The sequence below is a fragment of the Primulina tabacum genome, chromosome 1, assembly GCF_025594145.1.
Source record: "Primulina tabacum isolate GXHZ01 chromosome 1, ASM2559414v2, whole genome shotgun sequence".
Classification (NCBI taxonomy): domain Eukaryota; kingdom Viridiplantae; phylum Streptophyta; class Magnoliopsida; order Lamiales; family Gesneriaceae; genus Primulina; species Primulina tabacum.
In genome coordinates, this window is record NC_134550.1 from 11,533,679 (window position 1) to 11,559,386 (window position 25,708).

At 36.8% G+C, this 25,708-nt stretch overlaps 1 protein-coding gene and 1 pseudogene across 1 annotated transcript; both read left to right on the plus strand.

The window, feature by feature from the left end:
* The first annotated feature begins 719 nt into the window (after window positions 1-719).
* On the plus strand, window positions 720-9,648 carry LOC142504901 (uncharacterized; annotated as a pseudogene).
* Window positions 9,649-10,538: 890 nt separating this feature from the next.
* LOC142541450 (uncharacterized) lies at window positions 10,539-15,276 on the plus strand. The gene is made up of 8 exons (XM_075647989.1): window positions 10,539-10,560; window positions 11,799-12,071; window positions 12,331-12,429; window positions 12,539-12,620; window positions 12,725-12,744; window positions 12,870-14,190; window positions 14,298-14,405; window positions 15,014-15,276. The coding sequence occupies exons 2-6, from the start codon at window positions 11,820-11,822 to the stop codon at window positions 12,936-12,938; spliced, it is 522 nt and encodes a 173-aa protein (XP_075504104.1). The 5' UTR covers window positions 10,539-10,560; window positions 11,799-11,819; the 3' UTR covers window positions 12,939-14,190; window positions 14,298-14,405; window positions 15,014-15,276.
* Window positions 15,277-25,708: the final 10,432 nt, after the last annotated feature.

Genomic DNA, 25,708 nt, shown 5'->3' on the forward strand with positions numbered 1-25,708 from the left:
TTATCAAGATTATGGTGTGTCGAGTCTTTAGACTCACTAGGTGTGATGGATGCAGGTGGTATTGAGGGAGGACTTGATGAGTGATTTGACTGGGTTGAAGGTGCACACAACCCGAGGACCAGCGCTACATTTTCCGCATTATGCTTTATGATTTAAGTTAAAGATTTTTAGGTTTATTTATTTATGCATTTGAGAGATTTTTGAGAGGTTTAGTATGGGCTATTCTTTTCAAATTATTGCTTTTTAGGTTTGGTAAAATGTTTGACGATTTTATGCTTTAAAATATTTTCCTTTGGATTTTTAAATAGCAGTTGGATGGTTATTTTTAAAATGATGTCAAAATATTTTCTGGTTCGGCCGTTGCTAAGTGAGGATAAAAAAGAAAAAAAATTTCTAGTACTTTTAAAGCAATAAAAAGGGCAGGACGTTTCAGTTGGTATCAGAGCAAAGGTCCTGTAAAGGGTTGCGCCACCATCAGCGCCGGGAAGATCAGTCGTCAAGCCTCAAGTTGTAAGTTTTACTTGCTTTATGTGATTCTATATGATTTAACCTGCATGACATTATGGATATTATGTTTATGATACATGTTTATTAGCTTTTTGGGTAGTATTGCCTTGCATGCTTAAAATGCTAATTAAGTCAGGATGTGTTACATGATTAGAGAACTTAGATTTAAATGCATGTTGGTTACGTTAGAATTTGGAAAACATTCAGATATAATGCCTCCTAGACGTGCACCCGTTCATGAGAATCAAGCCGAGAACAGTGTTAACCGTCGAGGAAATAGTCAAGGGAATGGACCTCCACCGCCACCACCACGGGATGCTGCTACACGTGCACTTGAGGGGATGGCTCGTCCCTTCGAGCAGCAAGCACAGCAGCAGCAGTTACAGCAGCAACAGTTACAACAGCAGTTACAGCAGATGCAGCAGCAGCAGGCGACTAGGCCACATCAGGATGTTTATGAGCAGTTCCGGAGGCTAGGGCCGAAGGAATTTTCTGGCACTACCGATCCTTTTGATGCAGAGGGTTGGATTCGTTCACTTGAGGTACATTTTCGCTATCTTGATATGGGGGATGCGGACCGGGTGAGATGTACCACTTATCTGTTTAGAGACGACGCTTCCTTATGGTGGGAAGGAGCCGAGCACGGTGTCGACCTTGCCACACTCACTTGGGCACAGTTCAAGACGAAGTTCTATGCGAGATATTTCACCCCAGATGCAAGGAGCCGAATAAAGAGGAAATTCATGGCTCTTCGCCAGGGAGATGCCACTGTTGTTGAATTTGTGAAGAAGTTTGATAGGGGTTGCCACTTTGTACCTCTTATTGCCAGGGATGCTGAAGAAAAGCTCAGAAACTTTATGGATGGTCTACGACCTACCATTCGGGATAAAGTTATGATGATGCGTCCGGAGAATTATGCTATGGCAGTTACTTATGCATATCAGGCTGAGCAGTCCTTGAGGGACATTGAGTTTGAGATTCAGCGCAAGAGGCAGCACTATCAGAATAACAATCAGCCGAATAAGAAACCAAATACGGGTCCTCCTAGACCTCAAGGGCCTCAAAAGCCCCAAGGTCAAGTCAAGAAGCCAGCGCCACCAAAGCCACAAAATCCTGGAACACCAAAGCCTGCTGAGAGGCAACTATGCAAACAGTGCAACCGCCCACATCTTGGCAAGTGTGAATGGGGATCGTTTAAATGTTTCTACATCAAGGAGGATGGACACAAAGCCAATGACTGCCCAAAGAGGAAAGCAGCTACTACAGCCCGAGCTTATGTTATGAATGCCGAGGATGCTGAGGGAGAGGCAGACACTACACTCATCACGGGTAACCTAGTTATTTAACATTTTTATATTGCTGCATGAAATGTTAAATTGGTTAATATTATGGATCTGGGACCAAGATTCAACCTAGAATAAATTAGGTTGCATGTTCTACTTAGTGGGACTTAAGTGTTGATGTTAGAAGCCATAGAAATGATTTGAATTTTGTGCCTTATTCTATGTGAAGGATAAATTGATTCCAAGCAAAAGGTTTTAGGGCCAAAATTAAAGAAAATCATAATCAAGAGGGATTTCGAATTATTGGGGGATAATTGTGCAAATTTCGAAATTTTAAGGTCTAAAATGCAATTTTTCGAAAATTAAAGGGACTATAATGCAACAATTCGAAAATAAGGGACCTAAGTGCAATTTCTGAAATCTTAAGGATCAAGATGTAATTCTCGAAACAGGAAGAGCTAAATCAGAACTTCGAATAATATAACGACTTAATTGCAATAATTCAAAAATTTTGGGGTCAATTTTGCAAATTTCAAGTTGAGGGACTAAAGTGCAATTTTTCCTAGAAACGTTTAAGTTCAACACGAAACCTTCTTATAACTTTGGAAATTAATGATAGTAAATCCTTAAGATTCAACGCGAAAAGATATATAAGACAATTTTCATCGCAGGGAAGGATCATCATTTTAGGTGTAGCTACCTATGCATTGCTAGATTCAGGAGCTACACACTCTTTCATATCTGAAACCTTCATAAAAAGACTGAAAATTACTCCTCAAGACATGGGTTTGGATTTCAAAGTTTCGATTCCTTCCGGTGATCAGATGCTCACATCTAAGATTGTTAAGAATCTGGAGCTTCGTTTATTCAGAGATGTTGTTCGGGCAGATCTTATTGTGCTTCCTATGCCCGAATTCGATATTATACTTGGGATGGATTGGCTATCAGCGAATGGAGATTCGATTGATTTCCGTCATCGATCAGTATCTATCAGGCCACCCAGTGGTAAATCTTTTGTTTTCGAGGCGACGAGAAACAAGCAAATGCCGCACATTATCTCTTGTCTATGTGCGAGGAAGCTTATTAAGCATGGATGCCAGGCGTATCTAGCATGTGTCACTACTACACATGAATCCATCAGCCAGAAGTTAGAGGATATTGATGTTGTGAGAGATTTTCCTAGCGTCTTTCCCGAAGACGTTTCTAGCATTCCGCCCGATCGTGAAGTGGAATTCTCTATTGATCTTATGCCGGGCACTGTTCCTATATCTAAAGCACCTTATCGTCTAGCACCTGCTGAAATGAAAGAACTAAAAGATCAAATCCAAGAACTGCTAGACAAGGGTTTTATTCGCCCTGGTTACTCTTCGTGGGGCGCACCGGTTTTGTTTGTGAAAAAGAAAGATGGTAGCATGCGTCTTTGTATCGACTATCGGGAGCTTAATCGGGTCACTATCAAAAATAAGTATCCACTGCCAAGAATTGAAGATTTATTTGATCAGTTGCAAGGAGCATCGATATTTTCTAAGATTGATCTGCGATCTGGATACCACCAGTTGAAAGTCAAAGAGTCTGACGTTCACAAGACAGCGTTTCGCACGAGATATGGGCACTATGAGTTTATGGTCATGCCATTCGGGTTGACCAATGCGCCAGCGATCTTCATGGATCTCATGAATCGCGTATTTCAGCCATATCTGGATCAGTTTATTATTGTCTTCATTGATGACATATTGATCTATTCCAAGAACAGAGAGTAGCATAGCCGTCATTTGAGGATCGCACTGCAGGTATTACAAGACAGAAAGCTATATGCAAAGTTCAGCAAGTGCGAGTTTTGGCTTGATAGAGTGGCGTTCTTAGGCCACATCATTTCTAGTGATGGCGTAGAAGTTGATCCGAGTAAAGTTGAGGCAGTAAAAGAGTGGCCAGTACCGAAGAGTGTCACCGAGATTCGCAGTTTCTTGGGACTAGCTGGCTATTACCGCAAATTCATCAAGGGGTTCTCATCTATTGCAGTGCCTTTGACATCTTTGACGAAGAAAAATGCTAAGTTTATTTGGGGATCCGAGTGTCAAGACAGTTTTGACAAGTTGAAGCAAGCCTTGATATCCGTACCAGTGTTATCTATGCCATCGGGGCAAGGGGAGTATGTTCTTTATACCGACTGCTTCTAAGCTTGGTTTGGGCGCAGTTCTTATGCAAAACGACCGAGTTATTGCCTATGCGTCAAGACAGTTGAACATTCATGAAAAGAACTACCCTACTCATGATCTTGAGCTTGCAGCAGTAGTCTTCGCACTGAAAATTTGGAGACACTACCTTTATGGGGAGAAGTGCAAGATATTCACCGATCATAAAAGTTTGAAATACTTCTTCACCCAAAAGGAGTTGAATATGAGACAGCGCAGATGGCTCGAATTGGTAAAGGACTATGATTGTGACATTAGCTACCATCCGGGGAAAGCTAATGTAGTGGCAGACGCATTGAGTAGAAAAACAGCAGTTATCACTCAGTTATCGCTCCAAAGACCGTTGCAGTCCCAGATACAGCGGTTTGAGCTTACAGTATATGCCAGGGGCAAGGCCCCTAATCTTGCCACATTATCAGTACAGTCGACTTTGAGAGACAGAATTCGTGATGGGCAGTCTACTGATGAGCAGTTGCAAAAGTGGATAGCTAGAGATGAAGCCAAGCGCCGGAATTTATATTCAATAGTGGATGGCTTGGTCTGTTATAGAGACTGTCTATGGGTTCCTAGGGATGATTCCTTGAGAAAACTTATTATGAAGGAAGCCCATGACACACCATATTTCATTCATCCGGGTAGCACAAAAATGTATAGAGATCTGCAGTTGTTATATTGGTGGCCAGGCATGAAGAGAGACATCTTGAGGTATGTATCCGAGTGTTTGACTTGTCAGCAAGTCAAAGCAGAGCATCAGAGACCAGCGGGAAAATTGAAGCCACTCCCTATTCCCGAGTGGAAATGGGAAAATATCACCATGGACTTTGTTGTGGGATTGCCTAAGACTGTTAAGGGATTGAATGCCATTTGGGTGATAGTAGATCGTCTTACGAAATCAGCGCATTTTCTACCTATTAAGACGACATTCACCATGGTTCAGTATGCCGACTTGTATATTCGAGAGATAGTTCGGCTGCATGGGATTCCTGTATCCATTGTCTCTGACAGAGATCCGAGATTCACGTCATCTTTTTGGAAAAGTCTGCATGCAGCGATGGGGACCAAGTTATTGTTCAGTACAGCGTTCCACCCTCAAACCGATGGTCAGTCAGAAAGAGTTATACAGATTTTGGAAGATCTACTGCGAGCATGTGTTATTGATTTCCAAGGTAGTTGGGAACCAAAATTACCTCTAGTGGAGTTCACTTACAATAACAGCTATCAATCATCAATAGGAATGGCTCCTTTTGAGGCACTCTATGGAAGGAAGTGTAGATCTCCTATTCATTGGGACGAGGTTGGGGAAAGAAGAGATATTGGTCCAGATGTGATTGAAGAGACAGCTGAGCTGGTAGTCAAAATTCGTGATAGAATGAAGACTGCGCAAAGCCGACAAAAGAGTTATGCGGATAAAAGACGAAGGACTTGGAGTTTGTAGTAGGCGACCACGTGTTTGTGAAGATAGCACCCATAAAGGGTGTTATGCGTTTTGGCAAGAAGGGCAAGCTTAGTCCTAGATTTATTGGCCTATTCGAGATTTTGGAGAAGGATTGGGACACTAGCTTATAGAGTGGCATTGCCACCCGCGTTTTCTGGAGTTCACAATGTGTTCCACATTTTGATGCTGCGGAAGTACATGTCTAATCCGTCACATGTGCTTAATTATGAACCTCTTCAACTAACTCCAAATATGACTTATGAGGAAAGACCTGTCCAGATTCTGGCTAGACAAGAAAGACGATTGCGAAACAAAGTCATTCCAATGGTCAAGGTCAAGTGGCTGAATCACTCGGAAGAGGAAGCTACTTGGGAAACCGAGAGGGACTTGAAGAGTCGCTACACAGAGTTATTCGGTAAGTTCTAATTTCGAGGACGAAATTTTATTTAAGGGGGGGAGGAATTGTAAGGTCCAAAATTAAGACGACGTAATCCAACTGCATGCAAATCTAGGAAATACGAAAAATGAGAAGTTAATTTATTTTAATTACTAATTAATTATGTGACGTACTTGTTTATATGCTAAATGAGATTTATTTATCATCATGCATAAAAAATGTATTTTTAGGAATATTCAAGTGACGATCGAGGAACGGGGACCGAGGGCTGAAGAAAACGTAAAATATTTTTATTAAATAATTATTTTTAATTATTTAAAAGATGGTCGATGCTTTTTAGTATTTTTGAAAATAAAGGGTTTTGAAGTGATTTTATACGCCCGGACGAAAATTTTATCGGTGTTGGTTTTCAATTAAAATACGAACTTTTGGCAACCCGGCTAATAAATTCACATATTTAATTAATCAAAACTTTGGTTAATATTTTATTAAATCCTAATTTAACTAATGGGCTTGAATTTTGGGGCTTATTAGGCCTAAAGCCTACTTAGTGGTTAGATTCGTATTTAAAGTGCAAAAAAATCACAAAACCCTACACTATCTACTCAATCAATCGGCCACCCTAGATTCATTTGTGAAAACTCTCCCAAACACAACACCACCTCACGGCTGCACCTTTTTGGAAGGGTTTTTCGATAGTTTAGCATCAAGCCAAGCTTTTGTGGCGTCCCGTTCTTCGTCGTCAACGATTATTCGAGCGTATACTACGCAAAGGCACACCCTAATCTCCCTTTTCTCATCCATCATATCATATTAATGTTTAAATTATTGGATGCATGAAAAACATGAAAGAAAAACAAGTGCCATTTTTCTAAATTTTCGTTTTGGATCATAGCATGATATGTTAAGCAAGGTTTTTGATTCTTAAATCATGATTGTATGTTGTTTAAGGACTGCCATGATCTATGCCATGATTTACAAGGGTTTACACGCAAGTTAGGGTCCTGTAAGCGCACCATACACACTGGAAATGTAAGAGCACCAAATAAAACGTAAGTTGCTGTCATGGGAAGAACATGGGTTCGGTTAGGGGTCCTCACGGCCGGGCTTGGTGCGGCTCTTGTCCAGGGGCTAGCCAGGGGCGTGGGGGAGATCAGGGAAGAGTCCTAGCCATGCTAGGACTCGAGTTGAGAGGCGGCGAGGAGTCCTTTGCATGAGGGACTCCTACCTGAGAATCCAGGAAATCGCGTGCAGGGTTCTGCACTTCGCACCAGCTTGGGCGCGCGGTTCAGGGGGTCTGGGCTGGGTCAGGTCTTGTCCTTAGGGTCCTTAGGGGGTGCACATCAGGTTGGTTTGTAACTAGAGTCATCGGCTAGGTCCCTGCATGCGTAAATCTTAGAGTCCATGCATACCCAAATTCTCGGCCAGCATAGGTGTGTGTAGAGGGTCCACGTTTTTCCTTGATGAAGTTAGGGTCCATTAAGTTAATTCAAGATGTTGGGCAAGTTTTGGACCAACATGGTTCGGGGGTAACTCGTGAAAATCGGAAGTTGGCACGGGGTCGAAGTTTAGGTGTCAAATAGGGTTTTTAAAAAGAAGAAAATTGGAAAACGACTCACGGGGGTCGAGTCGTGGTCCATAAGGGCTAAAATAATATAAAAAGACTAAATTTAGAATTTAGGAATTTTATATTAAAGTTTGGTATTTTTCGGGATTAAACACCGCTTAAAACAATTAATTAAAGATAATTGAAAAAAAAGTCTAACATTTAAGCCAAATAAAATTATGGAAAAATTCACGTAAGCTTAAATAATTATTTGGGATATGTTAGAGTCATGAAATCTAGAAAAAAGTCGAAAATGTAAAATGTTTGGTCCAGGGGTAAAACAGTCTTTTTACACCGGGAAATTAGTAAAGGTCATGGCAGTGCCCTAAATACTATTTTTATGATATTATGATTATTTTTAAATGTTTATGAAATTTTTATGATTAAATTATGATTTTAAAATGTCTATTTGATTTTTATGATTTAAGGAAGACATTTAAAAGACATGTTGCATGCTTGGTTTCGAAAACAAAATGTTATGTTATGCATGATTTTTATAAAGTGATGTGAATGAAAAATGTTGAAGGAAGTGAAGTGATTGTGACTAATTCATTGATAATGGCGACGTCGTGAGGGTTATGGTCCCGTGGGAGCCCGACGATCGTGTTTCCATTATTGCGAATATGAGGTTATGAGGTTTGAGGAAGAATTGGAATATCGTGAGGGGAGAAGGCCCAGAGGGAGCCCATTTATGGGAGAAGGCCCCAGAGGGAGCCCCGACGATCGTATTTCTATTCGATCATGTTAGGCCAAGGCTCAGTTGACCGGTGAGAGTGTCGCTGATGTCCCCGCCGCCCAGTACTGTGGTTTTATGTAGATGGATCCATCGTCATGTTATGTCATGTCAGAAAAGTCACAATTAACGATCTGAATTCAACAAAGGAAAAAGAAAAAAGAGGAAATGTTCATGATTATGTTTAAGATTTTATGTCATGTCATGTTGAGGAAAAGGAAATTCATGTTTGCATGTTATGAAAATGTTTATGTTGAAGTTTTATGCATCATGAAAATGTTTACGAAAATGTTTATGATTATGCATCTTCATGAAAACGATATTTTAAGTACAAGTATTTTTCACCGTTATATGTTGACTGTATTACGTATTACTCGTTATCAAGATTATGGTGTGTTGAGTCTTAAGACTCACTAGGTGTTATGGATGCAGGTGGTATTGAGGGAGGACTTGATGAGTGATTTGACTGGGCTGAAGGCGCATACAACCCGAGGACCAGCGCTACATTTTCCGCATTGTGCTTTATGATTTAAGTTAAAGATTTTTAGGTTTATTTATTTATGCGTTTGAGAGATTTTTGAGAGGTTTAGTATGGGCTATTCTTTTCAAATTATTGCTTTTTAGGTTTGGTAAAATGTTTGATGATTTTATGCTTTAAAATAATTTCCTTTGGATTTTTAAATAGCAGTTGGATGATTATTTTTAAAATCATGTCAAAATATTTTATGGTTCGGCCGTTGCTAAGTGAGGATAAAAAAGAAAAAAAAAATTCTAGTACTTTTAAAGCAATAAAAAGGGCAGGACGTTTCACACACACTTTTAAAATCTGAAACTCTCACCACCCCTCTCTTAAAACTCACGGCACATACACTAGCAAGATAGGAAGAAAATTTCGAAGGTGCTAGCAAGAGCAAGCCAAAGTGTTCCTCCGTTCTTCGACGTCAAAGGTTTTCGTGCGTAAGTCACGCAAAGGCTCGCCGTAATTCTTCTTTTTCTCATCAATTACACCCTAATATATATTTAATGATGATTGGCATGAAAAACAAGTATCTCTTTTATTATTTTCGTTTTTACACATATACATGGGTTTAAAGCATGTTTTTGTGATCCAAAACTTGTGATAAATTTGCATAAAGGGCTGCCATGGTAGGGGCATCACAAGGGACGTTTTCCAGAAGGTTTAAGGACCCATAGATGAAGTTTAAGGGTTGGACAGTAGGGTGAAGTAGGTTGAACGAAAATTGCATGTTATGGGGCTAGGGCTGCGTCTTTTTGGCTTCAGGCGTGGGAGGCTGTTATAAGGCTGTTAAGGGATTGTCCAGGGGTCTTAAGGGGCTGTAGGAGAGTTCAAGGGAGGCAGCACGATGATAGGCCAAAAGGGGCTGGGATCGCGTGGGCAAATGGGGCTGCGCATGGTTATGGTGGATGGGTTGCAAGGCTGGGCTCTTTTGGGACGTGGGGCCTGGTCCAGCTGCTTGCTGAGGAGTCTGTCTAAGTCCTAGGAGGGTCGACCAGGTCCTGGACTAAGCGGTTAGGGGTTGGAACCGAAACAAGATAAGTTAGAGTCCTAGTAGGACTAGGATATACACTACAACAAAATATGCATTCAACCACATTCAAAAGACAACGGTTTTTTTAAAAAACCGTTGTCTATTTCTTTTTAACAACGGTTTTAGTGAAAACCGTTGTTAAAAAGCAGAAAACGACAACGGTTTTGACCCTCAAAAACACGCTAAAAGACAACGGTTCCCCAAAAACCGTTGTCTTTTAGCGTGTTTTTGGGGTCAAAGACAATGGTTTTATAAACCGTTATCTTTGAGCGTGTTTTTGGGGACAAAAGACGACGGTTTTCTAAAACCTAGCGTGTTTTTTTGGAGAAACGACAACGGTTTTCATGAACCGTTGTGGATTAGCGTTTTTTTTTTGGGAAACGACAACGGTTTTCTTGAACCGTTGTGGATTAGCGTTTTTTTTTGGGGGAAACGACAACGGTTTTCGTGAACTGTTGTTGATTAACGTATTTTTCCGGAGAAACGATAACGGTTTTCGTGAACCGTTGTGGATTAGCATTGTTTTTCGTAGAAATGACAATAGTTTTAGTGAGCCGTTGTTAAAAATAGCGATAGCTTAAACAAAAACCGTCGCATTTAGCGACGGTTGTATTAAAACCGTCGCCATGTTCAAATTAGTGATAACTATCGTCGACTTAGCGACAGTTTATAAACTGTCGCCATTTTAAATCGGCGACAGTTTTTAAACCGTCGCTATTATAAAATCTGCGATAGTTTTACTAAAACCGTCGCAGATAGCAACGGTTACACAAAACTGTCGCACAATGTTCTATAAATACTCGCATTTCGGGCCAGTTTTCCACACCTTCCAAGTCTACCATACATGTTCCTTTCTGGTATGTAAGTTTTTTCGTTTTAATTTTTGTTAAATTTTGTAAGTTATGATTATGATTAAAAAGTTGGTAAAGTTTTTTTAGATACAATTTCCTCTCTGGTAGGCATTTTGCTAAAATTCTTAAAAAGTTGGTAAAGTTTTTTTTTTTTTAATATTTATTAAATTAAAGAAATAATTTTTTTTTGTTTTACTTAAAAATTAGCTACGGATTATGCCTAATAACCGTCGCTAAGTAGCGACGGCTTTTTAATAACCCGTCGCTCTATAGCGCCGGTGATTTTCTAGACGGTCGCTAATTAGCGACGGTGTAACTAATATCGTCGCTAATTTTAGCGACGATTACCCATGTAGAAAAACCAGCAGCTGTAGTGGCGGGTTCCAGGGATTTTGTGGGCTTGAATTGAGTTCAATAAGGCTTAGTTATGTGTTAGGAAGCTTTGGTTAGAGTTTGGTAAGGTTTGGAGAAGTTTCAAGTCCATACGAGTCAAAACCGGGAAGTACAGTCTAAGTTTATAAACGATTCGGGAAACGCCTAGATTTAAGCCTAATAAAATTATGAAAAATTATATTTAAGCTTAAATAATTATTAAAAGTCTAAGTATGTAATTTAGGAATTTTATATTAAAGTTTGGGATTTTTCGGGATTAAAACACCGTCAAAACAATTAATTAAAGATTAATGAAAAAGTATAATATTTAAGCTAAATAAAATTATGGAAAAAATTCATGTAAGCTTAAATCATTATTTGGGACATGTCAGAGTCAAGAAATCAAGAAAAAAGTCAAAAACATAAAATGTCACGTCCAGGGGTAAAACGATATTTTTACACCTAAAAATTAGTAAGGGTAATGGCAGTGACCTAAATGCTGTTTTTATGGTATCATGATTATTTTTAAATGTTTATGAAATGTTCACGATTGATTTATGATTTTTAAATGAATTTTGTATCGAATTAGTTTGTGCGTATAATTGAGAATTATGGGTAATACAATGATTATTGGAGTTGTTGGCATTTATTGGTCCAGCTTTAGTGCCTGATTGGAACCTAGAATTGATCTTTTTTTGAGCTTCGATGAAAATAAGAGTAGCATTCGGCTTGATTTGGCTCTTTTGCCTCTTATTACTAGCATTCCATCAATTACTTGTTTCAGATGCAAGCTGCATTTGGAGCTGAGAGGGTGGTTTAATAGCTAGTATTTTTGCCAAAGCAATGTATGATTCCTTGATTTGCGTTTGCAGTGGTTAGATTTTCTTAAAAGCATGTTGAAAGAAACTGAATGGACTATGAGCAAAATTGACAGAAAGTTCTTTCAAAAAAGGGCTAGAGATTATAATTCGGACGAAGATGGTGAATACGATGACTTAGGGGTCGAGGAGGAGAATGAAGTTTCAGAAGACGAAGAGGGCGGAATCCAGCCTGGTGTAACAAAATTTACAGAGGGAATTAAAGCTTTTAAGTTGGCATTTAAGAAAATTCTTGCTAAGAAGAGCGGTGAGGATTCGAATGTGTTGGTAAGCTGAATTTCTGGAACACTTTATTTCTGCTCAAGGCTGTGTTTAGGTTGAGGGAGGTATATATATTTGTATCACAGTAAGTGTAAAGAATTTTCTAGTATATTAGAGATTTATTCATTCGTTTTGTTAAAAGAAAGTGTATTTCTTTAAATGATCGTCGACGACTTGGACGTCTACTATAGAGTGAAAAATCTTTTAATTAAAATAGAGCTCTAGAGGAATTAGAGTACGAACTCTGAATGTGTTTTGTTTGCAGGGCCCTGTATTATCTGCTCATAAGAAGCTTTTAGGTGAAAAACTTGCTGAAGAAGCGGAAAGGAAAGTAAAGGGGGAGGCAAAGAAAGAGAAGCGTTTGGTATTGGGTTTTATTGATTTAGACTTGGTTTAAGGATGTACCTTGTTTTTTTCCTACTTGCTCTTTGATTGATAGTGTTTTGTTGTTTATCGATTCTTTTGATGAGAAGCAAGGTGAGAAGGGACATGTGAAGCCTACTAATTATTTGGATGCACATGAAAAGTTTCTGTTGGGAGTGGCTACTAAAGGAGGTACAAATTGTTTTGTTGCTTAAAACGACTGAATGGGCTCATTTATTTTTGTCAAGAGACTGATTTGATCTTATCATTGCCATGTGTACTGCTGGGTGTTACAGTTGTCAAGTTGTTCAATGCTGTAAGTTTTCGAGCCAACTTTGTACATTACCTTCTAGTGCTCATGCTTTCCATTTTCTTCAATTTTTGCCCTTGTTCATAGCACAATTTGCTGCATTTTGTATCTCTGTTTTGTGCTTCACACAGGTAAACAAGGCGCAAAATGCTCAGAAAGGCTTAAATCCCTCGAGAACAAAAGATGAGAAAAGTATGTGATTACGGTTAACTTTCTATTCAATCTCCCATATACTTGGTTCTTGGTATTTCTTTCTTTGTTCATGGTATTTCTTTCTTTGTTCCACTTATATTTCTTGGAATGATGGAATCCAATTAGAAAAATCTTTTATTTTTATTTTTTTCATTATTTTCCAACATATATTATATTTCTTGGAATTATGGAATCCAATTAGAAAAATCTTTTATTTTAATTTTTTTCATTATTTTCCAACATATATTAATTCTTCATATTCAAATGCGTGCTTGCTTTACGCATGCGCAAGTCTGTAGGTTTTTTGTATATAAAAAGTAAAGCCATGTTGATTGTAGAATCATATTGAAGACTTTTAGGTCAAATAGATTATGTGATTTCTTGATAGTTAGTCTGAGAATTATGATGTGTAGCTGATGTCCATTGAGGAATAGAGGTTTATACGCTAAATTACTTTATTATGGAACTGAAATTGGATCATATGTTTTGGAATATGATGTCATCCCATGAATTTCAATTTGTTTAGAACTTGAGACAGGTTTGAGAAACAAACTGCATCTGAGGTGTTAAGAGTTATGTTTGTAGTGTGTACGGTAAATTCTGAGGTTGGTGTGACTAACTTGAACAGTACCAGAGGTACTGTTTGTTTTATTTGAAGATGAATTACGGGTTTTGAAGAATATTTGGGTTTTTTTCCCTGAAAGAAACAATTTTTTATTGATGATGTCATATCATGTGAGAGTGCATTGGGTTATTTGAATTTTTAATAGTTTGTTATGGCATTTTGGAATTTCAAAATATAGTTTCATTGCATTAAAATATAATAATTGTGTTGTTTTGAGAACGAATAAAACGTGGTTGTCAAAGTTGTCCAAGGTGTTGGGCGCAGCCTGGCATGGTTCATTTTGGGAAAATGAGAATCTCTTGGAAATGAAGTCAAACATTGGTTTGTGATTTTCATGTCTAATGACTAAAGGCCGATCCATTATTGATTTTAAAACAGATATATAACACTATCTGTTACATGTAATTTTAATGCAAATAACTATCAATCTATGCGAAGAATGAAATACCGAAGGACTTTTTTCCAAAGTATGAATTAGCATTCGGTGAGAATTCAAATCATACTTTTTCTTGCATTATCTGATTTTGTTGCAATAACCGTCATGGAAATATGTCAGTATGACGAAGCGGAGGAAAGAAGCCTTCTTTTCGGAGTTGGGCAAGACATCGTCACAATCTGCCCAGGCTGCTGCTAAGGTTCTGGTTATCAACTCATTTACCATGTGATTAAACATTTTTTTTCCGGGAGCCACCCAATTCCTTTGGTTCCTGATTGGACTTTATTGTGGTTTGAAATCTTGCAGGTTGGTACACCCAGTGGTTCTATGGATGAAGAAGCTCCATCTTGGGCCCCTCTGCGTGATGATTACATGCTAACGCACCCCAGGTTGAAAGATTGGGATAAGATGCAGGTAATCTTTTCTTTGGTCTTATGTCTTATCACACCGTGAATTCCTTGGGGTTCAAAAGCACCTGGTTTGGTCCTTAAAGTATTAATTAATAATTTACCCATCATGATAATTTAATTTTGGTTCTTTTTTTAGATTTTCGGACAGAAAGACTAGTTAGTTAATATCTGATGTGCGCAGTGTTATTGAGAGAATTGTTGTTTAGTACGGGATATCCTACACAAATAATAAGTTAAAACATTGAGAGCGTTTTAATAGTGATATGGTTTATGGTAAATTTGTTTTTCAAACTTGACATATGATAAATAATATGGTTGTGTAGGTTATGTTATGCTTGTCGGAGAAAGTAGCATGACAAAAAGGGGGTTGATCTAGTAATTATTGATGTTTAAAAATATCAAATTGATCGGTTGCTTGAAAAGAGTAGAGGAACCTTTTAGGACTAAAGATAAAATCCATGATTGCCTTAGTAGATAAAGAACAAAACTGTGATTGGCTGAATCCTCGGTCATTTATGTTATATGAATAGACGATTAACTGCTCATCGGTTGTGAAAGTTATTTATCTCGATTTTCCATGTTAAAAAGGCTAGTCATTTTCTGTGCTTTCAGGATACAAATGTTGCTGGTGACTTTGGGAGACAATCAGCCACAGATTCATCAGATGATGATTAATAGTTTCGACTCCGAATAGGCTTAAGATGGGTGTATTTAGCTTTCATGGACAATGGTTTAATGAAAGTTTGTTTGTTGGCAGCAGTAATCTCAGTGAGGCAACATAAGTTATTGATGATTTATTTTAAATTTTAAGCTCGACGAAAGAGAAGAAAAACTGCAATTCCTTTTTCGTGGTAACCATTCACCTGCTTATGAATGTTACATACTCCACGTTATGCTCATCTCTACTATGACAATATATGACCTTCCTACTCTATATTGAAATGAATGGTATTTTTCTTATCAAAAAACAAAAAGAAATGAATGGTTTTTTGAGTTTGGTCAGAATTATTGTTGCCGGATCCTGAACGGATAGATAGCATCTAGAAAGCAATTTGTCAAGTAGTACCCCCCCCTCCTTCTCTTAATGGATTTTTATAAAAAAGTAGAGGTTGAACCTTAAAATATATTTCTCGTGATATTTTAGAAAGAATTTTAAGTAAATATGGAAAATTATATATCTTCTAAATGCTTCAAAAAAAAAAAAAGCTTAACTCCGAAATGTTAATTTTCGTGTGAATAAGAGGTCTTTTGATCTATTTGTGTTTTAAATCGAGAGATATATACGAATAGGTTGAGACCCGAGGGAGAGGACATCAAGACCAAGATATCTTCTATTTTTCAGGCTGAGTAGTGATCTATATCTTGGTTCCTAGCATCTTCTTCTTGGCCTTCAATTGATGAAACGTTCAAACCAAAAACTCCAGGAATTATGTCGTTGCATGTACACATTTAATAAGATATACATATGCGAGAAAAATCATAATCTACAAAAGGTAATAGTTATTAGTGAATGAATCACGTGACATGATTGTGTCAAATCTACCCCAAATAGAAGAGTGAATTTGAGAACTCTATAATTTCCAAACAAAGTAAGTAACACCGAGATGAATGCAAGTGATTTATGTTGCACAATATATCGAGCGATAAAGTACAGTAAACTTTCGTAAAAAACCAGTGAACTAAATGGTGAAGAAAAACAGTAGAGTAAAGCTTAAAGTAAACCAAACCGAGATCAACCCAGGTTGACCCGAACCCAACCCAACCCAACCCGATCATTTTTTTCGGGTCAGCTATCGGGTCCAACCTGGTCTGACCCGAACCCGAAAACTCCAAACCAAAATCTTATTTTTTTCGGGTTGAACTGTGTCAAGTTGATGGGTCGTATCTGATTTTGACACCCCTGTTTTTCTTTGCCTTCAGTCGTTCAAATAAAAAACTCCAGAATTATGCCGTTGCATTTACACATTTAATAATAAGATATATATGCGAGAAAATCATAATCTACGAAAGTAATACTTATAAGTGAATGAATCATGTGACATGATTGTGTCAAATCTACTCCAACTAGAAGAGTGAATTTGAGAACTCTATAATTTCAAAACAAAGAAAGTGACGCCGAGATGAATGCAAGTGATTTAATTTGATGAACATTACCACAAAAATTTATTTAATTAATTACATGTTCAGTATTGGTATAAGTATCATTTACGAATGATGCCTTGTCTTTGTTATAATTGACGTCCTCCTTTTTGCTCTTTCCAAAGCAGATTTTGCTCTTGAATTTGGTTTAATTTTAAATCCTTATACTACAACTTCATTACAACCGCTCTCCAAAATTGGTTTAATTCTTGCCCGTTCATATGTCTCTTCTGTCACGAGTTGATTATGCAATCGATGTAGTTCTTTGTATCACATTTCGATATTTATATTTTTACCTTCTTCGTTCATCTCATCCAAAGATTTTTCTTTTTTATCAGTAGGTGGTGAAGATGTTTTTGGTCAACCTTTTCTTTATATAAAACTCAAGAATTCTCATGACATTTCTATAAGTGAATGAATACTTTGAGGACATGAGAACACAATAAACCATCAAATTCAAACTACAAGAAATCTTATCATAAGAGGAATCATATGTAAGAGTATGTTGATATTGTTTACTAAAAGGTGAGATCTTATAGTGGGATATAGATTCAGATTCAGAAACAACTTCTACCTTTGAATCATGCTCCTTGCTCAACTCATTTTAAAATTATTGAAAGGTTTCATGCATGTAAAAACTTACTGCATGCTTTAGAATTTTGACCGGAAAGAAAAATACATGTGTACTATTGTTTGTCCGCAAATAAGCTTTCAACTCTTCATAGCGACAATCACCAATCAATCTACAAAATATTGAAAAAATTGAAACAAATCGTTCTTATAATTTACGCAATTTTTCAAAGCGCCATTCATACTCTCGCTGCCCTGAGTAATAGTCATATATTGCACAAAACGTTTGCCATCCATATACAAGAGCCCATTCTTCCTTAATTTTAAACATACTTTCAAGCCATGTATTACTTTGAAGATCATATTTATTCAACATTTCAGGTAATGCTGTCAAAAAATCCCTTTCTTCCTCAAATTTATATATGCAAGAACTGAAATCTTTTGAAAACTCTTTAAAGTTCGAGAAAACAACACTAAGATGTGTTGCTGCACTTCGATAAATGTGCCAAATTCACAGACGATGGTATGTTTCAGGCCATTTTTCCACTTAAACTTTTGGCATCTTGATCGGTGTGAATAGTTGCAGGAGTTTTTCCATTCATAGCTTTAGCAAATGTATGAAAGAGCCACATGAAAGTTTAAGCAGTTTCATCATATAACAATGCTACACCAAAAATTATAGTTTGCATGATGATTGACATCAACAAAGAGTGCAAATGATATTTTCTTCTTTATTTTTTTCTCGATCAAATTCCAACCTACGATATGTAAGATTGTCTTTCAAGATAGTATTTCTATCCATCAGTCCTGCACAATTCAATATCTAATAGAAATATCATCTACTCATATTTTTCGTTCATAATTATACTAAATTTAGTATTATAATAAAAAAATTAAAAATTAAAATAAATAAATAAATAATATAATCTCAAAAGTTATGAATAAATTAAAATTTTTATTTTTATCTAATAAAAGATTTTTACTTTCCATAAAATTTTTGGAACTTTTGTTTCAACAATCAAGAGTATCTCACATAATATTCAATCATTCAATGTTGGTATACTAAGAAAGAAAATTGCATATACACGTATTTATTATGTTTCAAATAAATAAAAGAGAGTCGAAAAATTAAATTAAAATATATAAATAAAAGAGATGAATTTCAAGAAAAAAGGATATATAAAATAATGTACCTTAATGATATGGTGTGAATAGTTTTTAATTAAAATAAAATTTTTTTAAAGTAAATTTTTTTTATTATATTTCAATATTTCCATAAATATTATATATTTTTTATTGTAATAAAGGTAAGAAGTGACAGAGATATTAATTGTATTGAGTAATATATGATATAACATATTTATTTACCTAATTTAAATATGTAGGAGGAATTGTAGGAGGAAGTGAAGGAGAGGATTACCTTTGGTCATGTACAATTGCAGATTCATGAACAATATTTTGGCAATCTCACTAAATCTTTGGTCAAATATTTTGGCAATTTCTCAATTACAATCAATGTTCACCAAATATTTTCTATTCCTTATGGAATTGTTGAAATATTACTAATATTATTAAATTAAAAATGGTTGCTTTAAATAATTTTAATTTATTTAAAATATAATTAAGAATATATGATTCTATATTTGATAAATATTGTCACATGATACCGATACTTAAAATTCAATACATAAAATTAATCAGTATAATAAAATATTATAGACAACATTTGATTATAATAGATACCATTATTTATTTTTTGTGGAAGTGTTGAAATAGGATTGAAATTTATTAAATTTATTTTTTAATAATTCGTAACTATTTTATTTTTTGAAAATAAGGATCAATATCGATTTACGTATATTCATTAATTAATCAAAATACTATTCGCTTATTGCCATTCTCTATGGTCAGTAGATTGATTTTCACCCTTAGACTATAAAATTATTTTCGTTGTGTGCAGCTCGAGGTGCCTGAGTTATACATAAAATTTTTGTTCTCCGTTTTAACTCCATCGAATGAATGCGAAAATCTTTTGTATTCATCTACTATGTCATGTAGTGCAATAATGAAATCCTCTCATGTGAATTCATTAAAACTAAAATCAAATACCTCATAATCTGCATTATCCAGCTTGAAATCAGCCATCTAGCACCGAATCGGTTCTTAATCACTTTCATTGGATGAAGTCTCAGAGATGGATGCTTCTGTATTTGGGTTTGTCTACTTGCTTTTACTTTTCTCAGCAACAAGCACCTTCTTATCTCTCTTCTTGTATGACTTCTTATCATCTTTGAACTATCTTTTCTCTAAAGACTTCTTCTCGTCCATCTTAGGTCTGTTACACTTAGTAATAAAGTAGTTTTTATTGTCATAGTTAAAGGAAGCTTGCTTATAAACTGTTTGGTCTTTTTTTATGGTGAGATTTAATGAATTTAGATTGATTATTGCGTATAAATTTACTAAACTTATTAACGAAGAGTAATATGACCTTATTGCTAATATGCTCAGCAGACTTTTTGCATGTGGACTCTACATTGTCCGATAGGATAACTACAACAACACCTAGAGCATGTTGGCTGAGATGTGGGCAAATCGTATCAATCCAAATGCCCAACTCGAACTCGTAAGTCATGATGTCGATAAAGAGATCATGCAACTCTAGCTTGTTGATGTCTTTTGTGTGAGAACCCGGGATTTCCGATTCGAAGCAAATCATGTAAGTAATGAGAACTTGAAATTTAACTCAAATTAAGCTCAACAATTTTCGTTCCAACTAAATAACTTGAATATTAACTTAGATTTTCATCAAATTTAACTCGAGGAAGTAGCTTCAAAGCTCAGGGATTAGCTCAACGGGAGGCTGAGCTGCAAATAACCGCATCCATCAAAGAGTTGTCACAGGAGGAGTAAAACCCCAGCTCAAGGACTCGATCCTTCAGCTCAAAGAAGCTCAACCAAGCTTGTCCTAACAAGACCAAAAAAGGAGCTAAAGGAGGAGCTAAAGGTTTGGACAAGTTAAGTATGCAAGAAATGACCTTTGAGTTAACCCATGAAGGAGCTGCGAGAGGAGCTAAGGGCTAGGACACCTTTATTATGCATGAAAGTGACCTTTGATGCTTGGCTTACCTTTGACCACCATTAATCATTTTCTTGGCCACCAAGGGAGGCAAGGTGGACGGCCCTGGGGGAGACAAAGGGGCAAATTTTGGCCTATAAATATGTGACTTCATGCATTACAAATCCATTTAAAAAACAAGCCAAAAAATTTGGTCCCCTCACCCTTCACTAGTCTCGGCCGAAGTCAAGGAAGAAGGATGAAGGAATTTCGTGCAGTCCAGAGTTGCTATCCCGTGTCGAAGTGCTGCTCGATCAAAGACAACATTTGTTGGAGTTGCGCCGAAGTGCTGCCCGATTTTCGACAAGAAACTTCCTACAAAAATCTGTAAGTGGGCTTTTGATTAAGTATTTGTTTGTATTTTTAAATCTTGTATATGAATGATATGACATACTGATATGTGTGTCCAAATTTTCGAAAATCACTGTCTGTTATTTTAAAGTTTTCGATCGATTATATGTTTTCTTCTGTTCTTCGAATTCCTTTGATTCCGCTGTGTCTACCTGAAAATCTGAACTCTGAGAAATCTGATAAGTTATGTCTGTTGTTTCTGAATTCTGTGTACACTGTTACGATTCAAATTTGAAATGGGACGAGAATTGTGATTCTATTTGGCCCTCACTGGTGGGTATAAAACCATGTTCTGTGTTGCCCCCACTGGTGGGTATAAAATCATGTTCTGTCTGGCCCCCATCGGTTGGTATAAAACCGTGTTCTGGCCTCACCCCTTAGAGGACTAACATATTGGGGACAATTTGACCATGGAAATGAGATGAGTAACAGTGTTGTGTCGGTTTCTGAATCGTTCAAAAAAATCTGATTTGTTCTGAAATATCTGTCCCATATTTGTTCGTTCTGATATGATAAGTTAAAGGTAATAAGTTTTGAAAGTATGTTAAATGAATTTTTTAAAGAATTAAGTTCTATATGTATCTTTGGAATCGATCGACCCCACTTGCTGAGTGTTTCCCCAAAACACTCACCCCTTACAAATTTCAGATAAAAATGAAGAGCAAGTGAACGAGGAGGAGCAAGAAGCGTTCTGGGGATGGTGATAAGATTTCGAGATCAAGGAATCGAGAATTTTTACCTTTTCTTTTATTTAGATTCCGCGAACTCTGATGTAAAAGTTTATTCTTCTTTCATTGTAAGACAATATTATAATTATGAAAAAGACTAGTTTGATTTGATACGAGGCTTTATTGTTTTCAATTTAATTTTAAAACAATGCCGGATGTCATTAACGCTTCGGACTCGGGGCGTGACATTTAAGTGGTATCAGAGCAACCAGGTTCATAATCCCGCTGGGATTTTGACAGACAAAATTTGACGAATCAAATTTTGGCAAAAGCCTAGTGCATCCCAATCTGAATCCAACTTCCATTTGTTCCCAAAATTTTGATCCACTTCAAAATCTATCCCTCCAATTGTTATGCAAATTCTCAGTATCGAAAATTCCACGAAAATTTTGTTTCTATTATTTGTGCCTTTCTATCCTTTACACGATTCTGATTAGTTTACCTCCATTTATTCTAGGAAATGGATGCTCCCCGTACTCGTGCTCAGGCTGCCCTCCGTATGCGTAAGCTCACGATAGATAATCAGGCTAGGGAGATTGCGACTTTGAAGGCGCAAATTACGAGGGAGAAACTGGAAAAGCAAGAGCTTAGTGAGATCAGAGACATACTGGAGACAGACGTACAGCGTCTCACCCACCATCTTGACTTGGCTGAGAGCCAACTTCTACAGATTCCTACTGATTCAGCTCGCATCGGGCGCTTAGCTTCACTCAACAAGGATTTGCTGGAAAGGGTAGAGACAGAGAGGAATCGCGCTGCTCAGGCTCGACAGCGGCAGGACCAGTTCATCGCCAAGCAAGAATGTTATATTGCAAAACTGCATGCCATCATGGACGAACTTCAGGACCAGAACAACTACTTGCATCTTGTGGTAGAAAATATGGCAGAGGAGGAGGAAGCAACAATAGAAGTGTTTGTTGACGACAGTGATAGCGACGGCGGAGAGATGATAGATTAGATTAATATAAGGATTGTAATAAAATTATCATGGCTGTAATGAAAAGATGAATGAAAAAGTATTATTATGCAAAGTAACTATTAATAGAATTTCTTTGAAAATAATCCAAAAAAAATATATCATTACACACTAATTTTCAATATTTACAACTTTTATTTTCTACATTCAATCATTCAAATCTTTATTTTCAACATTCAATAATTCAAATTTTTATTTTCAACAATAACTATAATATGCGAGAATCCAGCCCATTTCAATTAATAAAAGCCCAAGCTATTTAATAATAAATACTAGTTACTTTGCACACACGGTGCATGTATGTAAATTCTTTTTTTATAATCATCGAGAAACTAAAGTGAAATTTGATAAATTATCAAAGAACTAAATTGCTATTTGAATTGTTAAAATTTTAAAAAAATAAAAACAAAATTTTTTATTGAAATAAAAAAAAGTGTTATATTGACAAATTTAAAAGAAAAAATTAGTATCTATTTTATCTCTGTTGGGCCCGAACTTAATATATAGTATTGATAGAACAAGGAGCCGTAAACCCTGAGAAACCTTCCCCAAATCATCTTTCCCGATTCTTCTCCCTTGCGCACCCTACCACCGCGCGCCGCCCACTCGCCGGAGAAGAAACACAACAGCTTAGAAACTTCTTCCTCCAGCCATAGCACTCTTTTTCCTGCGCTGAATCGGAAGAAATCAGAGCACCGAGCTCTGTTCTGAGAGTTGTGCTTGCGCAAGTTCTTGTGCGCTTTTCCGGTGAGTTTTAGTTTCGTCTCTTTGGTGGATTTGTGGTATTTTGAATAGGGATTGAAGCCTATTTGTTTCCCCTGATTTCTAGCTAGCGTTTAGCTCTTTCCGGCGAGATTTCGACGAATCTCCGGCGAGCCACCACCTCGGGACCACTAGCTGCTAGTTAAAGCTTCGATCTTCGCATATTCGGGTACGAAATCCCAGCTTTTGTTCTTATAAGTGAGCTGCCAAAGTCTGGGTTTTCGCCCGCTCCAATTTAATTCTCTTTCGATGATTAAATTGTTCTATATTGACTTACATATTGGTTATATATTGTAGGTTCGATCATCGGAAGATTTCGAGGTATAAATTCGACAAGTCTATTGTAACGCCCAAAAATTTAAAGGTCCACGCGGACCAAATGCGCAAATTATTAAATTCAGTGTGTATTTTAATTAGATGTTTTAATTTCATGGATTAATTTTGTTGTGCATATTTGTATGTTTAAAATATATTTTTCTACATTGTTGCGTTAAAATGTATTTTTTAAAGGTTATTCGCGTTGCGATCGAGGAACGGAGACCGAGGGCTGAAAAATAGAAAATGTTTTCATTAAATAATTGTTTTTAATTATTTAAAATATGGTTAATGTTTTTCATATTTTTGAAAATAAGGGGTTTTGAGGTGATTTTATACGCCGGGACGTAAATTTTATCGGTGTTGGTTTTTCAACAAAAATGCAAAAGTTTTTGCAACTCGGCTAATAAATTCACGAACTTTATTAAACAAAATAATTTTTATTATTTAATCAAAGATAATTAGGCCTAATTTGAGGGCTTATTAGGCCTAAGCCTTGATTAATAATTATATGAGTATTTAAAATAACAAAACCTTTCCCCCACCCACATACACACGGCCACACACTTTCTATCAAATTCAAACTCTCTCCATCACATTAAACACCACAAGCCCTACACCATTCAACTCACGCCACTTTCTAAATTATTGAGCACCAAAACCCTTCACTTTGCATCAAGAAATACACGGCCACACACTTTTAAAAATCTGAAACTCTCCCCACCCCTCTCTTAAAACTCACGGCACACACACTAGCGAGATAGGAAGAGAATTTCGAAGGTGCTAGCAAGAGCAAGCCAAAGTGTTCCTCCGTTCTTCGACGTCAAAGGTTTTCGTGCGTAAGTCACGCAAAGGCACGCCGTAATTCTTCTTTTTCTCATCAATTACACCCTAATATATATTTAATGATGATTGGCATGAAACAAGTATCTCTTTTATTATTTTCGTTTTTACACATATACATGGGTTTAAAGCATGTTTTTGTGATCCAAAACTTGTGATAAATTTGCATAAAGGGGCTGCCATGGTAGGGGCATCACAAGGGACGTTTTCCAGAAGGTTTAAGGACCCATAGATGAAAGTTTAAGGGCTGGACAGTAGGGTGAAGTAGGTTGAACGAAAATTGCATGTTATGGGGCTGGGGCTGCGTCTTTTTGGCTTCAGGCATGGGAGGCTGTTAAGGGATTGTCCAGGGGTCTTAAGGGGCTGTAGGAGAGTTCAAGGGAGGCAGCACGATGATAGGCCAAAAGGGGCTGGGATCGCGTGGGCAAATGGGGCTGCGCATGGTTATGGTGGACGGGTTGCAAGGCTGGGCTCTTTTGGGACTTGGGGCCTGGTCCAGCTGCTTGCTGAGGATTCTGTCTAAGTCCTAGGAGGGTCGACCAGGTCCTGGACTAAGCGGTTAGGGGCTGGAACCGAAACAGGATAAGTTAGAGTCCTAGTAGGACTAGAATACCCATGTAGAAAAACCTGCAGCTGTAGTGGCAGGTTCCAGGGAGTTTGTGGGCTTGAATTGAGTTCAATAAGGCTTAGTTATGTGTTAGGAAGCTTTGGTTAAAGTTTGGTAAGGTTTGGAAAAGTTTCAAGTCCATACGAGTCAAAACCGGGAAGTACGTCTAAGTTTATAAACGATTTGGGAAACGCCTAGATTTAAGCCTAATAAAATTATGAAAAATTATATTTAAGCTTAAATAATTATTAAAAGTCAAAGTCTGTAATTTAGAAATTTTATATTAAAGTTTGGGATTTTTTGGGATTAAAACACCGTCAAAACAATTAATTAAAGATTAATGAAAAAGTATAATATTTAAGCTAAATAAAATTATGGAAAAAATTCATGTAAGCTTAAATCATTATTTGGGACATGTTAGAGTCAAGAAATCAAGAAAAAAGTCAAAAACATAAAATGTCACGTACAGGGGTAAAACGGACTTTTTACACCTAAAAAATAGTAAAAGTCATGGCAGTGCCCTAAATGCTGTTTTTATGATATCATGATTATTTTTAAATGTTTATGAAATGTTCATGATTGATTTATGATTTTTAAATGAATTTTGTATCGAATTAGTTTGTGCGTATAATTGAGAATTATGGGTAATACAATGATTATTGGAGTTGTTGGCATTTATTGGTCCAGCTTTAGTGCCTAATTGGAACCTAGAATTGATCGTTTTTTGAGCTTCGATGAAAATAAGAGTAGCATTCGGCTTGATTTGGCTCTTTTGCCTCTTATTACTAGCATTCCATCAATTACTTGTTTCAGATGCAAGCTGCATTTGGAGCTAAGAGGGTGGTTTAATAGCTAGTATTTTTCCCATAGCAATGTATGATTCCTTGATTTGCGTTTGCAG